General features: G+C 45.6%; 1 protein-coding gene across 5 annotated transcripts in view; it reads left to right on the forward strand.

The window, feature by feature from the left end:
• Positions 1 to 5,163: 5,163 nt before the first annotated feature.
• The window catches only part of Rnf38 (ring finger protein 38), a 103,005-nt gene continuing 91,124 nt past the window's right edge, over positions 5,164 to 17,044 (forward strand). For 3 of the 5 annotated variants that reach the window (XM_034502215.2, XM_034502217.2, XM_034502218.2), the window contains exon 1: positions 5,164 to 5,547. In XM_034502215.2, coding sequence (XP_034358106.2) covers positions 5,286 to 5,547 — 262 coding nt within the window. In that variant the 5' untranslated portion in view covers positions 5,164 to 5,285. The remainder of the gene's footprint in view (positions 5,548 to 17,044) is intronic. The other 2 variants (XM_034502211.2, XM_076935063.1) reach the window with 2 other exon arrangements.

Raw genomic sequence — 17,044 nt, forward strand, 5'->3', positions numbered from 1 at the left:
ATACATGCAGTCAAAACACCAATGTACATAAAAGAAAATAAGTAAATATTTAAAAGAAGAAAAAAACCCAGAAATTCTATATTTCCAAGTGATGTAATTTCATTTCAACGTGATTGAAAGGAGGGATTCAAACACAGTGGGATTCAAACACAGAGGGATTCAAAGGTGGAAGCAGCCTAAGTGTCCGAGGGCAGACGAGTAGATGACCAAATGTGGTGAGTATATTATTCAGCTTTAAAAAGGAAGATGATTCTGATGTGTACCACCTCTTTGATGGATCTTGAAAACATGCAATTAAATAAAATGATTTAGACAGACAAAAAAAAAAAAAAAAGAGAAATATTTGGTATTAGTTTACATGAGGATCCCAGAATACCTAAATTCACAGAGACAGAAAGTATTGCCTAGCACAAGCCAGATCCTAGGTTTTATTTCTAAGACCACTTTAAAAGAAAAAGAAAAGCATTATGATCTCACAGAGACAGAGACAGATAAGCCAAGGCTGGGAGAAGTACTCAACTGGGTTCTGTTTTTTGTTTTTTGTTTTTTGGTTTTTTTTTTTTTTTTTTTTTTTTGAGACAGGTCTTACTTAGCAAGTAGGCAGTTTTTGCTTGAGATAAAGGAAAAGGGAATGGATCATGGCAAAGGTTGCATGCACTGCTCAGCTAGTTGGTGTCACTTGAAATGACAACTGCACACTTGAAAAGGGTTAAAATGATACAATGTATGCTACATAATTTACTGAGAAGAAGGAGAAAATGTGAAATGGGTAGTTCTGTTTTCTTCTCTCCTTTATAAATCATTGGTTCCCAATCTAAGAACACTAGCAGTTTTGTAGTGGTGACTGTAAGCCCACTACTCCAGTGCTTGTGCCTTAGGGGGTATCAAATAAATGCAGACTTAAACCAGAGTCCCCACTCGCTGCTCCTCCTGCTCTCTGAACTGCACTCCCCGACTATCGGGATGTTATGACCATCAATCACTTTGTTGCTCAAGTCAAAAATATTTATTATTCTCAGCCAGGCAGTGGTGGTGTATGTTTTAATCCCAGCGCTGGGGAGACAGAGGCAGGCTGATCCCAGTGAGTTCTGGAACAGCTGGAACTTCATAGTGAGATCCTGTTTCAAACGCCAACAAACACAAAAATATTCGTTATTCTTGACTGTCTTCTACTTCAACACTACGCCCTGTTTTTAAAAAATATTTTTATTTTACTTTATCCATATGGGTTTTTGCTTGCATTTATGTCTATGTAACACATGTGTGCCTGGTGCCTGTGCAGGTAACTGGGACTGAAGTTGAGGTTGGCTGTGAGTTGTCATGTAAGTGTGGCAAATTGAACCCAGGCCTTCTAGAGAGTGGACAGTGCCAAATGAGATGGCTTAGCAGATAAAGACACCAGTCACCAACCATAACAACTTGAGTTAGATCCCTCAGACTCCACATGGTAGGAGAAAACTGACCCCAGCGAGTCATTCCCTGGCCTACACACACACACACACACACACACACACACGTACAAGAGTACATACACACACAGAAGGAACAAAGGAAAGAAAGAAAAGAAAAAAGAAAGAAAGAAAAAAGAAAGAAAGAACAGAAGTGCTCGTAACCACTGAGCCACCTCTGGCCGCAACTGCCCTTGACTCTACCTCTTCATTTCTCTCTGTTCCCATCACTGCCTTAGTTTGGATCTTTCTCACCCTTTGCCTAATAGCTCTGTTTTCTTGAGTCATGCTTTTCTCTGACCCACCTTCTATGTAGCAGCCAAAGTGTTTCCAAAGTATGTCCTAATCATAGTGTTTTCTCAGTGACCCCAACAAGCCCCTTCACTTACTACAAAGTAGCTCTAATGCCCCCTCAACATGGCATTCAAGACTGTATAATTTAGCCTTATCGTTAAAACACTTATTAATTACACATATTAATTGGGTTCAGTATGATACTGACACATATGTATACAATTTAGCACCAGTAAAATCCAAGCACCTATTTCTCACCCTTCCCAATGCCTGTAATCACTATTCTATTTGCCTGTTGATTTTTAATATTAATATTCATTTAGATATTTACACATTAGAGTTTTTTATTTGTGCATGAAGTGCAGGTTCACATCTGCACGCCCCCTGCCTGTTTTCCAGTGCTAGGATTATAGGCATGTGTGATCATGTGTATCTCTCATTTTTTATTAAAAAATTATTACAATGATGTATTTGTGGGGGTGGGTTGCTTGCACACCATGAAGGCTGTGTGGAAGTCAGAGAACAACTTGCAGGAGTCAATTCTCTCCTTCTACATGGGTTCTCCGGGTGGTACTTTGGTTGTGGTACTTGGCCACAAGAGCCTTTATCTGCTGAGCCATCTCCATAGCATATCTGGTCTATGTTGTAAAACTTTTCTCGTTAGGCAGTGATGGTGCATGCTTTTAATCCCAGCACTTGGGAGGCAGAGGCAGAGGCAGGCAGATTTCTGAGTTCAAGGCCAGCCTGGTCTACAGGGTAAGTTCCAGGACAGCCTGTCTTGAAAGACAAAAAAAAAAAAAAAAAAAAAAAAAGAAAGAAAGAAAGAAAGAAAACTTTCTGCATGTGAGAGGAACATACAATACTTATCTCGACATGATGTCTTTCAGATCCACTTATTTAGCCACCAGTGATGAGCTTTCGTTGTTCTTTACAGATGAATAACGCTGTACTGTGTGCATATACAGCAGTTCAACTTCCCAGTTTGATCTTCACAATCTCTTCTTCCCTCTGACCTCTGCAGCACTTCCACAATGATCTACCCCACTACACCTGCAGTTCCCTACACCCACAGTAAGGGCCACAGCAGACAGGACCTGGTCCATGCTTTCATTATGTCTTAGGGGGTGTGGTGGGACTCAGGGCTTTGCTGGCCCTCTCCCTTATCTCTTCCTGGTCTTGGGCATCTTTTGATGGATTCTTTGGGCCGACTAGACTAGACTGCTAGTCTGTTTGTTTTCTTTAGGGTTGTCACTTAAGGCATTTGCTCTAATTTGAAGGTGTAAGGGATGACTCTGGGATGTTGACTGTGGGGATAAAAAAGAGACTAAACTGGCTGGGTGGTGGGCTTACGGCTTTAAGTGGCAGCACTCAGGATACGGAGGCAGGCAGATCTCTTGAGTTCAAGGCCAGCTTGGTCTACAGCCTGAGTTCCAGGACAGCCAGGGTTACCCAGAGAAACCCTGCCTTGAAAAACAAACAAATAAACCAACAAAAAAGAGAGTAGACTATGCTCAAGATTGCTGAGATTCATGAAAGGGAAGATGCCTCTGAACAGTGCTTTACAGATGCTCTTCAGTGGGCCTTATTAGGATGGAGGCCCCAACCTGAAAATACATTATCTGACTTTCCTGTGACAAGAAACTTAGCGATGAAATGTAGGAAATTTTAGGTTCTTTGGTCAAAGGTAATCTCACCGTGTTGAATACAGCTTCTTGGTGCTGTCCTTCTTGGTGAAATACCCATCCTTAAGATCCCTAACTGTATTGTTTTCTTTTTTTTGAAACAGGTTCTGTGTAGCTCAGAAATTTGGCTACAAACGTCTTTTTTGTTTGTTTGTTTCTGTTTTTTCCAGACAGGGTTTCTCTGTGTAGCCCTGGCTGTTCTGGAACTCACTTTGTAGACCAGGCTGGCCTTAAACTCAGCGATCTACCTGCCTCTGCCTCCCAAGTGCTGGGATTAAAGGCTTGTGCCACCACTGGCTACAAATATCTTTTTTTCTTCTCTTCTCTTTTCTTTCTTTCTTTCTTTCTTTCTTTCTTTCTTTTTTTTTCCCCCGAGACAGGGTTTCTCTGTGTAGTCCTGGCTGTCCTGGAACTCATTCTGGCTACAAATATCTTAAGTGACCAAGAATGTCCTCTTCTGATGCAGCTATCATCCATAACTCTTAAGAATCTCTGACCTACAAGGAGAGTGCAAGCTCTTTGAAGGTCTGGACAATATCTTTATTATCATATCTCCATTTCTGAGCACTGCTAATGACCGGATAGATGAAAGACAATGCATCATCTAGTGTCAACTGCGGATTTGGAACAGTCTGTTGCCAAAGCTCGCCTGCTTTGCCCTCCCATCCTTTCTTTGCATGGTGCAGGGAAAGGCTGGGGCTAATTTTTATTAAAACAATCTAGCCAGCATCTTAGCTGCACCCTTACCCACATGCCTGTACTTAGAGACACTCAGCACATGGTTGAATTTATTTTGCTCTTCCACGGATAAGGAGAGCCAGAGAAAGATGGGAAGATAATGGGTTCAGCCGCCAACATCACATTTGAGAAAAAAGAGGGCAGGCGGGGAAACCGGTGTGTGTGGGGGGGGAGGGGGGAGTCTTGAATCCTCAGAAATCTTCTCCAAATAATAAGAAAGCTTTCAGTACAGCCCCAAGTGTTTCTTCACTTCACAGCCTCTTCCTCTTCTGAGATTAGGCCCAGTTGCCTAGACGGCTTCCTGTCAGTGCTTTACCAACAAGGGTGTTTAAAGTGAGAAAGAGGAAGAGAAAGTCGGAGACCGGGGCGAAGACCAGGGCTGAGTCGGACTGGCTTCTGCAGGGAATTCAAGATGGGTCTCCAGGACCCAGGGTAGGGCGCTCATCTCCAACTCTTCCGTCTCCGCCTCTGCGGTTCTCTATAGGGCTCCGCGGAGACCGATCTATCACCAATCAGCCTCGGAAGCGAAGGGAGAGTTTCTTTCCTAAGTGTCTCAAAGGCACAAACTTTGAGGAGACAGCCGGGAGAGAGGGCCGACGTGTAGAGGGCAGCGGCAGGAAGCAGGCAGGCGCAGGGAAGGCAGTGGAACGCCCGGCAGGCTGAGGCTAACCGGGGCGGACCCGGGCACACTCCCCAGCGCAGACACCGCCCGAGGCGGCGGAGCGGCCGGGCCTGCGCAGCGAGCCGCCTGGCCCCTGAGGCCCGCGGCCGCGCCCCGGAGGCGGGCCGGGGGCGGGGCAGCACAGGGTTGGGGGCGCGGATGCTGAGAGCTTTGGCCCCGGCCTCCCCGCCTGGGCGGGCCGCAGCTGCGAGGATCCCCCTAGACGCCGCCCGGGAGCCGCGGCCCGGAGCCTGGCGCTCATTGGCGGCGCGACGCGGCCTCCCCGCCCCCCCGGCGTCCCCGCCCCCTCCGCCGCCGCCGCCGCGGCTCGGCTCCGCCTCCTGGCCCGCCGGGAGCCGCCTCCATCGCCGCCACAGCCTCCTTCGCCGCCGGTCCGGGCCCAGCTAGCGCCCGCCTCGCCGGAGTCGAGTCGCAGTCCGAGCCGCTACCCGCGGCCCCGCCATGAGCGGAAGCGCCGCAGCCGCGGTCGCCGCCGCCGCCTCAGCCGCCGCCGCCGCCGCCGCCGCGCACTTCCAGCCTCGGCCGTCGTCTCCCAGGCCGGGGCCCGCCGAGCTCGGGCCCCCGCGCCGCCCGCGCCCCCCGCCACCACCGCCGCCGCACCGGCCGGAGCCCATCACCGCCGGCCGCCTTAGCCCTCCGGGCCACGGGCCTCTTCGGACCGGGGCGCAGGGTGTCGGTGCCTGCGGCAGAGCGCCCGGAGCAGGTACGGGGTCCGCCGGCGAGGCGGGGCGGGGCGGGCTGTGCGGGGAGGGGTGAGGGTCAGTCCGGGGCAAAGGGTCCCGCGGAGAGGGAGGAGTCTTGCCCGCCACAGCTTTGTCCAGCCCAGGAGACCCCGGGAGCCCTGCTCCTCCGCCGGGCAAAGCGCCTCACAAAGCGTTTTCGCACCCGCTGGGCAGCCCCTTCCTGCGGGGTGGGCAGGGCAGGATCTCGTGAGGAATCGGCTCTGCCGGGGAGGAAACTGAGGCTTACCGGGGGAAGTGACTTGCCCAAGGTCACAAAGCCAGCTAGAGTCGTGTCTTGGCTGAGAACCAGGGCCACCCTGGAGCTGGCGCGGGCCGTCAGGCGAGGGGGCTGGGAGGAGGCAGAGTCCCCAGCCCCTGAGTCTGGAGTGGTAGGAAGGAGGGGGCTGGGGCCTGCGCCCTGGCACACTCACCAGGGTAGCTAACCTATTCTGAGCTGACCAGGACTGGTAGGAAGGAGAAACAGGAGCTGCCTCGGGAGCTTAGTGCCCTGGGGAACCGATTTCGGGAGCTGAAGCGAGCAGGACTCCTGCCGGGGGCGGGGAGGGGGATGTGCTGCGAGAGGGTTTTATTGAGGTAGTGGAGTAGAGCTTTGGAAACTTGACTCAGGGACCTTTTGGTCTTCTCCAGGTCATCCTTCTCACCACTGCATTGGCTAAGCCAGCCCAGCGAGAATGAAAGGGAAGGAGGCCTGTTCATACAGGGTCTTTTCCAGGAAATTGCCCGAGTTTTGTTTATGCCCGGAACAGAAATACTGGTCCTGGTAAAAGCATGCATGCTACAGAAGGCCATCCAAGCTTTTTCTAGATGGTCTGAACTTACCACACTTGGAGAATTCTCAGAGGAAGAGCAGCTATCCTAAGAAGGGGGAAGGAAGTTGGGAGGGTTAGGACAAGTCACCCTCCTGCCTGCTTTACAATTCAGGAGAAATCTGTTCTTACTTGGGGTGATTAGGTGAGTTGCTTTTACTCTGCGTGCATCTTAGAAAAGGAGAGAGGATATTAATTATTTCCATAGGAGATGGAGAAAGCAGTGGATGGATAGCAGGCAATGAAGACAGACCATTTGAAGCTGTGGAATGGGGAATGAGAGAGTATGTAGTTATTGTGGGGGAAGGGAGATAAAGGGGAGGGAGGAGGAGGACAGCTAGTTTAGAGAAAAGGACGGGGATGCTTCAAAAGAGAGCCAAGTAGGAGAAGTTTGAAGCGGGCCTCTTCAAGTTGAATGCTGTCTACAATGTAGAGTTTTCCTATGGATCTGACATAATTTCGTGGGTTTTTTTTTTTTTGAGTAAGAACAGTTGTAATATTTTATAGACTCATGCTGGACTCACCTACTTCCTTCTTTTTCACCCCTAAGGATACAGGCCCCAGAGTGCCTAAGGTATTGTCTTGGAAGTAAGGCTTGACAAAAGAAGGAAGAGAAAGACTAATTAGCAAATGAATTAATTAAGGCCTTTTGTCCAGATTGATCCCTCAAAGCCAGTAGTTTCTTTACTGCCCTGCACCGTACCTGAGCTTTCCCATTTTGGATGCTGTCGGAAGGATGCTTTGGGGTTGCTTTGGGGTTGCGATCACAGTACTAGGAAGACTGAGGTAGAGGGATCAAGGGTTCCACCAGGCCAGCTGGTCACCACAGCAAGTGGGAAGCCTGGTCATCTTAGGAAAATATTGGGATTTTGTTATAGGTTTGTGTGTGTGTGTGTGTGTGTGTGTGTGTGTGTGTGTGCGCATTTAAAGATTTCTTTATTTATCTACTTATTTGTGTGTTTTCAAAATAGAGTTTCTCTGTAACAGCCTTCCCTGGCTGTCCTGGACTTGCATTGTAGACCAGGCTGGCATCAAACTCACAGATCCACCTGCCTCTGCTTCCTGAGTGCTGGGACTAAAAAGGCTTGTGCTACACAAGGTTTACACCTGGTTTAAAGATTTGTTTTACATATGTGAGCGTTTTGTCTGCATGTACTTATGTGGGCATATTGCATGGAAGCCAGAACACTGTCAGATCCTCTGGAAGTCCCGTTACAGGCTGTTGTGAACCTTCATGTGGGTGCTAGGGTCTGAGCCTGGGCCCTGTGCAAGTGTTGTACCCAGTGATCTTAACTGCTGAGCCATTTCTCTAGCCTCAATATTCTGTCTTGAGATGCAATAAAGGGGAGAGTGCTTGTCCAGCACATTCCAGGCCCTGGGTCTTATTCCTATAGTACAAACAAACCATGACTATAAGAAACACATTTAGCAGATATGTTCGCATATATGCACATATGTATAAGAAAATTTATTTGTTCACATATACGCACATATGTATAAGAAAATTTATTTGTCAAAGACTTGTAATCAGACAAATGCAAATTGGACAGCAGTACATGCTATTTCATACCTGTCAGCCAGGCAGAACTTAAAATGTTCTGGTGAGCATTAGTAAGATTGTAGAGAAATAATAAACTTCAGTTGCTTTGTTGTTGTGCTGAGGGCAGGACCCAGCCACCTATGTGCTAAGCAAGTACTCTCACAGAACTATATCTCTAGCCCTGTGGCTTCTAGGGCCTCACTGTGCACTCTTGGCTGGCCTGGAACTTTCGGTGTAGACCAAGTTGGCCTTGAACTCACAGAGATGCACCCTCCCTGATTCCTGACTTCTGGGATTAATAAATTGTACTTTTATATACTGTTAGTGGGAACAGAAATGGGTGCAACCACCTTGGGGAGTAGTGTAATAAATAACTAGTTGAAAGCTGGTTGACATACCTATCTATCTAAAATTTGTAAAGACAATAATAAATAGAAGAGAAACACATGAATCCTATTTTAGGGGCTAGAGAGAAGGCTTGGTGGTTAAGAACACTGTCTGCTCTTCCAGAGGCTTACTAGGTAAAGTGCTCTCTATGAAAACAGGAAGACCCAAGTTTGGATTATAAAAGCCAGCTGTAGCAGTGTTTGCCCTCAACCCTTGTCTTGTGGGGTGGGTAGTGTGGAGGCAGCTGCTCTCTGTAGGTTTAATAGCTAGAGTTAATGAGAAGACTAAGCCTCAAAAGAATAAGGTGAACAGTGGTAGAGAAAGATGCCCGAACTGCCTCTAGCATCAACAAGAGCAGGCGTATGCAGGAATAAACACTGAACACACACCAGGGCCCACACAGCTGAATATTACAGCTCTGCAAGGAAAGAAATGAAAGCACCAATGACGTCACACACCTAATTCTAATACTTTGGAGGTGGAACAAGTTCAAGGCCAGCATGGGCTACTAAAAAACTTATCTCAACCCTCCACCCCAGTAAATTACAGCTAACGCATTAAAAATGGATGTATATTAGAAACTGGATATGTTTTGGGGGAGCAAATTCCAGAACTTTTACAGAAATTTTTCACTTGTATATTTTGAAAACTCAAAACTATACTTGTGGTTATATACATACATAGTAGTGTAAATACATGTGTGGGAAGTACTGAAATTCTCGAGTGGTACTTATCTCTGGGTAGAGAAGCTGGAGCCTGGGATAAGACTGGTATGCAAAGGGCTCTAATTGTACTTAATCTTACTTAAATTCAGATCAGGAAATTGCAAATTAAGATTTGTTAGTATTGGATGTGAGCTATAGAGACTAAATATATTATTCTAAATATTTCTCAGATGTCTGAAATATTTCTCAGATGTCTCTCATTTCTTGTTTATAGAACATAACGTTTTGTCCTATGACTCTGGAGCTGTAACAACAGTGTCTAGCCCAGCATAGTCTGTCAGGCCCCTGGCCCGGTGCGCCTTTTTTTACCCTTTCTGACCTCTAACCTAGTTTTGCTGTGAGTAAAGGGGAAAAAAAGTTTGTTTAAAAAATTGTAAGTATGGGTGTTTTGCCTACGTGTATGACTGTATAGCATCTCATATCTGGTGCCTGGGGCTAGAAGAGGCTGTTGAATCCCCTGGAATTGTAGTTACAGTTGTGAGCAACTGAGTTCTGGGAAGCCTGGCTAGTGCTCAACGGCTGAGCTGGTTTTTTCTAGCCATGGGTAATTTTTATTTTGGAATTGCTAGAACATGAAGGATTTTCTACATTTTCTAGTGAGCCTACAGCAGTTCAAGCTTTGTCAAAGATGAAACTGCTTCTGCACGTTCTGATTTACCAGGTAGAAGATGGGCCCAGCCACCCGAGTCTAGGGCTCACTAGAGTTTGAGGACTTGTTTCGGATTTGCCAGAGCCCAGCCTCCAGGCTCTTCCCCAGGCTGTGCTTTGTTCTTGCTCCATGACTGGGTATGATTTGAACCATGTGATATTTATCACTTTGAGACCTGGTCCTTTCAGCTCAGGCCAGCCTTTCTCTCCATGTTCATGCCACAAGCTTCTGAGTACAGGCATAGGCCATCAAAATACTTACTTCCTATGTGGAGCATAAAGGAATAACAAGGGAACAAACAGCTCAGGAAATGGCTTATGGGTAAAGTGCTTTCTGAGCAAGCCTGGAGACCACAGTTCAGATACTTTGCACCAGGTAAATGGCAGGCAGCTGCCAATAATCCCAGTACTTGGGAGTTAAGGAGATAGAGGATGCCCCAAATAAGTCGGCTAGCTAGACTAGCTAAATTGTCAAGCTTTAGGTTCAATTGAGAGACCCAAGGTGGAGAGTGATGTAAGAAGACACACAGAGCCAACCTTTGCCTGCCACATGAATGTTTGGACACACCGTATTTCCGACGTGGGAACATGTATATGTGAGGCTGCGTACAACACATACATACTCACTACAGTGGTGGCGCACGCCTTTAATCCAGCACTTGGGAGGCAGACACCGGCGGATCTTTGTGAGTTTGAAGCCAGCCTGGTTTACAGAGTGAGTTCCAGGACAGCCAGAGCTGTTACACAGAGAAACCCTGTCCCAGAAAAAAGAAAGAAAGAAAGAAAGAAAGAAAGAAAGAAAGAAAGAGAGAAAGAAGCCGGGCAGTGGTGGCACACGCCTTTAAATCCAGCACTTGGGAGGCAGAGGCAGGCGGATTTCTGAGTTCGAGGCCAGCCTGGTCTACAGAGTGAGTTCCAGGACAGCCTGGGATTTACAGGGAAACCCTGTCTTGAAAAACCAAAAAAAGAAAAAAAGAAAAAAAGAAAAAAGAAAAGAAAGAGAAAGAAAGAAAGGAGGAAAGAAAGGAAGAAAGAAAGAAAAGAAAAGAAGAAAATGCTAAGGGTAGGATTGTATGTCTTTAACCATAGCCTGTTTGTTAACCCACTTCCTTCTAGAGGTAGTCTCCTGCGTTTCAGAGTAGCACCAAACTTGTTTTGCAGCCGAGGAGGACCTTGAGATTCTATCTAGTCTTTTTGCTTACACCTGAATGGTGGGAGTGCTGGGGTTACAGGCCTGCACCAAACCCATTTGATGCTGTGCTGGTGTTTGGTGCATGCTAGACAGATACTTTACCAAGTAAGCTATGTCCTCACTATTCTTGCAAGTTTTTTTTTTGTGACATGGTCTTATGTAGCTCAGGTTGGCCTCCAGTTTTCTATGTAGGTGAGGCTGGTCCTGAACTACAGATTTTCCTGCGTCAATTCTTCAGGGCTAGGATTTTAGGTATGCATACATGAGTGGCTATACCCATCTTAATCCAGGTTGCTTGTTCCTCTTACTTCAGGGCAAGTGGATAAGGGGCTCATGAGGACTTTCTATCAGAATATACAGGCTTCTACCTCATTGTCAACTCTGTCTTATAGTTGGGAGAAAAATTATGAGAGGTCTAACAAAAAGCAAACTCCAAATGGTAAATGTGTATGGGTCTCAGCCCTGCCCATGCTAATAAGCATGCACTCTGCCATTGACTGCACTCCAGCCCTCAGGCCCCCCTTTCTTTTCACACGTATTTACTTTGTGTGTGGGTGGCTGCAGTTGTTGAGGTTGCAGGAAATCATTTAGGGTCCATTTTCTATGATGCAGGTTCCAGGGGTTCCACTGAGGTCATCAGGCTTGGTCCAAGTACCTTTACCTGATGAGTGTCTCTCATGGCTCCCTCATGTCTCTCTTAAGAGCAAATTGGTTTATTCCTCTGCAGATAATGGAGATTCTTGTAGTGTTTGGGCTTATTATCTATCTATATTTGAGCTTCAGCCTTTGAAACCATGAGAGAAGTTTTAGGTATTAGGAAATGATTGCTTATCCCTTGACTTGGAAGTTTTTTCTCCCAAATTTACTAGTTTTCCTTAGATGTTAGACTTTTAGTCTTGATTCATTTAAGAATTTTATATTAAAGGTGAGAGTTTCTGATGATGAAATTTGTGAAATGCCGGTTTTTGTTGAGGTGCTGTCTGATAGGTTTATTGTAGTTCAGCGTGGCTCCAGGGGGTTCTGATTTTTTAATTAATTTTAAAGGGTTGGGGATTTAGCTCAGTGGTAGAGTGCTTGCCTAGCAAGGGCAAGGCCCTGCGTTCGGTCCTCAGCTCTGAAAAAAATTAATTTTAAGCAAAACTGCCATATAGTACTATGTATATGACCTCCAGAACAGGCCATCTGTTTCAGGTAGCAGCGAGGTGAAACCTTTGTCAGGATGAGCAACTAAGGGCTGACACAATGGCTTAGTGGATGACGTTATCTGCCGGCCTGAGTTTGATTTCCTGGTACCCATGTGGTAGAAGGAGAGAACTGATACCTGCAAGTTCTGCTCTGGCCATGTTTCTCGGTCTCACACAGTGAAGTATTAACTAGCACAGTCCACCATCTCTGGGCCTCTGGGCCTCTGGGTCCTCAGTGACTGTGTCTTCCACACTTATTCTGATTCCGAATTGAAGGTTGGCTTGGTGCTGGGTTTGAGGCGCTAAAAGAATTTTCTATGTGAATTTTTCTTGTTTGTTTGCTGTTTTGAACCAGGGTTTCACATTTCTCAGGTTAATTTCAGAGTTGCTATTTGGTCTGGCCTTGAGTTTCTGATTGTCCTTACTTCCTGCTGAGCATCAGGTAGAGGACTTTGTGTATGCTCTGCAGATGGTCAATTTAGTTATATCCCCCCAATTCTTTTTTTGGGGGGGTGGAGGGGGATAGTTCCGAGAGTTGAATCTAAAGTCTCAATACACTGTATTTGAACACTACCACTGATACATGTTCCTAGCCCTCCACCTGAACTTATCCTTAGAAGTTCAGTCCTGCCTTTTTAACACTACATTAACCCGAATCAAAGAATTCAGCTTTATGCCGGGCGGTGGTGGCACACGCCGTTGATCCTAGCATTTGGGATGCAGAGGCAGGCGGATTTCTGAGTTCGAGGCCAGCCTGGTCTACAAAGTGAGTTCCAGGACAGCCAGGACTACACAGAGAAACCCTGTCTCGAAACAAAACAAAACAAAACAAAGAATTCAGCTTTATGTAATAAACTTTATTATGAGACTGGAGGAATAATACAAAATAAGCAGGAAATGGTTTATGGAAAAACATAATGAAAGAACTCTGTAAGAAAGACAGCAGCATTGGTAAACGAGGTGAGAACACAGCCGCATCCCGCCCGTGCGCTTATGTTCTTGCAGCGGTCACTTTGGAAGGTAGAGTGTTGTTTTTTTATCTCTATTTCATTCATACTAGTGTAACATTCCTGGATTTCTGAGACCTGAGGCTTTCTAGCCAATTTAAAAAGTATTTACCCATTTATTTTCCATTAAGTTGCTGCTTATGCTTCCTGCTGTTTCATTCTTTTAATTGGGGAGAGGAAGGAGTACTATGTACCGAGGGCTGACTGGCTGCTATTGCAAATGATGGCAGAGTGCTTTCCAGAACAGTTGTCATGGTCAAGTGATACTCCTGTGACCCGAGGGGGAGCTGCATGTGAAGTGGGCTCTATTGTCCTTTTTATTATTTCAAAACATGATTGAGGTGGCAGATAGAGAAGCCCATTGTGTATTTGTTGATGTCTGCAAAGAAATTTTTGAAGAAATTATATGTAAATAGAAATGTTTAATGAAAATAAAATGGCCTTATGCCCATACAAGGAGGATGTACAGATCTTAACTATAGACCTTATCCAAAAGTGATGGAACTGTTTCCTTTCTTGTTTTATTAACTGGATCTGAGTGCTATTTGGGATAGACTAGAGACCGAGGTGATGAGGGGCAGGTGTAGGATGGTGGGGCTTCACTGTGTTCTGTTTAGGGCATGTCAGAATGCAGAGAATTATTTCTGCATTTTCTGCTTTTGTGGTAAAATAGGTGTAGAAATAAAGGAGTGAGAATAATTGAACTTTGTTGAGACAAATGGAGAAAAGTGGTAAGAGGAAGAGACGTATGTGTGTACAAAAGAAAGAGTAGCCAGGTGGTGGGTGTGTTCTGTGTGGGCTTTGTGTGTTCCTAGAGTTGAAGAAGAGATGGTTCCTGTCTCACTCTGCTTTAGTGCCTTTTAGTGTTGAGGGTGGGTAGGCTGGAAGTAAAACAAGTTTCATCTTAGCCTTGCCTTCACTAATTTGAGATGCTCATGATTAACAAAGACCTATTTTTGTTTTTCTCTTTGTTTGGCTTTTGGGTTATCTTGCTTAAAATAAAAACTAAGTTTGTGTCCCTCCTAAATTCTTATGCTGCTTCAGTATGTATGTAGGCATCTCCCAGTAGTGACCGTAAAGCACAGGCCGAGCACTGATTCCCTGGAGTGAGGACCTTTGCTGCCAGCGCTGCTGAGGTTCCAGAGGAGCCAGAAGGTGCACTTCAGGACAGCGTTGCTTGCTTTTCTCCCTTCTCTGGGCTTTCTGCTTCTGGCCACTCTGGGCTTAGTGATTGTGCCTATCTGTCAGGATGGGCTCTGCTCCTCAGATATTCCCATCCAGGGAGTACAGAGGCCAAGCAGGATTCTTGATGGTCACCCATAAGAAAAACCTCAAAGGCTGAGTATGGCTGAGACAGGAGGATTGCTGGGAGTTTGGGCCAGTCTAGACTACTACATAGTGAGTATTATCAGGCTAGCTGGTGGTACCCAGCAAGAGTTTAATCTTAAAAATAAATAAATAAATAAATAAATAAATAAATAAATAAGAAAGAAAAAAGAAAAAGAAAAAAAAGAAAAGAGAAAGAGAAAGAGAAAAGGGTGTGGGGGCAGAGAAAGGAAACCTCTAGGAGTAGTATCCAGGCAGAACCAAGCCCACCACAGCAGACAGCTCTTCTTCCTCACACTGCCACTCATCCTTCTCTCCCGAGAGCCTGGAAAGCACACCCTTCCCGAAATCATACAAAGAGGCTTTGTGCTTTGCGGATGTTCTGAGAGGCGGGATCACTGTAATTATAATTCCCTAAGCACAAGCTAGTAATGGGGGCAGGCAGGGTAAAGATGGTATCCAAGTTCTTGTTGGTAAGGAAAGTCAGGCGGGGATTAAAAATTATCTGGAGACAGCATCCAAAAGTGGATAATGGAGCGTTGTTGTAATGCTGACAAGAGTGTGTTTAAGTGAGTATGTTTCAGAGTTTTAAATCTACTACTTGCAAGGTACTTGAAGCTTTAAAAAGCACAAGAGTGTGCCTGGGACATTTTTTTTTCTAATCTGAAATTATAATTGAAAATTACTTTAGAAGAAGGTATGTAGGTAGCTGTTTGTTTACCTTTATGTTTGTATTGCTAGAATGACTGATTGTTCTAGAAAGCCAAATACATATTTTGCCTGTTTTGTAAAGATGCTCCCACTAATTTAGTTTTTTAAAACACTGTTTATTTTTATGTATGTGTGTATGAATGTATTACACCTGTGAATTGTCCATGGCAGCTAGAAGAGTGCTGATCTCTGACCAGGAGTTATTGGTGATCAAGTGGCTGTGAGCTGCCTGCGAGCAGAGCCTGGGTCCTCTGCAAGAGCAGCAAGTTTGTTTGCTTTGTTGGAAACAGTCTCATGGTGTCACTCAGACAGGCTTTGAACTTGTGGTCATCCTGCCTCAACTCCTTGACTGTTAGGATTACAGGCCTGTGTCAGCCAGCCTGGTTTTTTTGGAAGTAGAGAGAGTGCCGGGATCATAGGCAAGCGCCACCATACTCAGCCTGGTTTTTCTCAGTGTAAGTGATCACTGTATCACTTACTACTAGTATTTCAAACAAACTGGTTTAAGAGACAGAAAAGGGGCTGGAGATAGCTTAGTGACTAAGAGCTCTCTGTTCTTCTAGAAGTCCTAATGGTGGCCCACAACCATCTATACGGAATCTGATGCCCTCTTCTGGCATACAGATGTATGTGCAGACACAGAACTCATATACAAAAAAAAAAAAAAAAATAAATCCAAAAAAATGAGAGAAAGAGAGAGACAGAGAAAGAAAGAGAGACACAGAGACAGAGACAGACAAAATAAAATACACCAAATAATTGTTTGTAGAGGTGAACTAACTTAGTTGGTGGGAATGCCTGCCTAACACGAGTGAGGCCTTAGGTTCTGTCCTCAGCACCCTGTAAATTTGGGGAGGAGGAGTTTAAGGTCATCCTTGAATATAGAGTTGAGGTTAGCTTGGGCTACAAGGGATTCTACTACTCAAAACAAAACAAACTAACCAAACAACCTCAAAACAAACAGCACTAGTGGACTGCAGTCTTTTTAGGGTGTGGGTAAAGGGCTCTGTCTGTAATTTGTATCTCCATGTGTTGTGTCTCAGTTAATAGCATGCATTTAATGGAAATGCACAGACGTGAGATGGCCCATTTTCCTGGGTCACATTCACAGTTTGATTTTCATTCTTGCTTTTTGCATGATTTTATCCTTGTTTAAGGAAATCTGGACACAAATTTATCTCCACATAAATACTACTGGCAACCTCATTATAAAGAGCCTGTCCAGGTTGGGTGATAGTAGTGCACGCCTTTAATCCCAGCACTTCTGAGTGTTGGAGGCAGGTGAATCTCTGAGTTCAAGGACAGCCTGGTCTAGAGATTGAATTCCAGGACAGCCAGGGCTACAGAGAGAAGCCCTATCCAGAAAAACCAAAGCAAGCAAGCAAGCAAGCAAGCAAGCAAGCAAGCAAGCAAGCAAAAACATTCCAGCAGCAGCAGCAGCAGCAGCAGCAGCAGCAGCAGCAGCAGCAACAACAACCTGAGAACCTATCCAGGGCCTATGTCTGTCTGTAGCTCAGTGGGCAGAGTATTTCCTCAGTATGCATGAGGTATAGGTTCAATTCCCAGTAAGACCTTGTCCAAATACTCATGAGTGCACACCAGAAGAGGGCATCGGATCCCACTGCAGATGGGTGTGAGCCACCATGTGGTTGCTGGGAATTGAACTCCAGACCTCTGTCTGGAAGAGCATCCAATGCCCTTAACCGCTGAGCCATCTCTGCACCCCTTTTAAGACTTTTTAAATAAAGGTATTACTAATTTGATAGCTAAATTTGATGAGACTAAAAATTACATTAGGAGGGGCTAGAGAGATGATGGCACAGTAGTTAAGCAGTTCTCTACTGCAGAGCACCAGGGTGAAGTTTTAGAGGCCTAGTGTTTACTTCTGACCTCCACAGGCCCAGACACCCATGCTCCACATACTTGTGTGC

This window comes from Arvicanthis niloticus, chromosome 5, assembly GCF_011762505.2.
Source record: "Arvicanthis niloticus isolate mArvNil1 chromosome 5, mArvNil1.pat.X, whole genome shotgun sequence".
NCBI classification, from domain to species: domain Eukaryota; kingdom Metazoa; phylum Chordata; class Mammalia; order Rodentia; family Muridae; genus Arvicanthis; species Arvicanthis niloticus.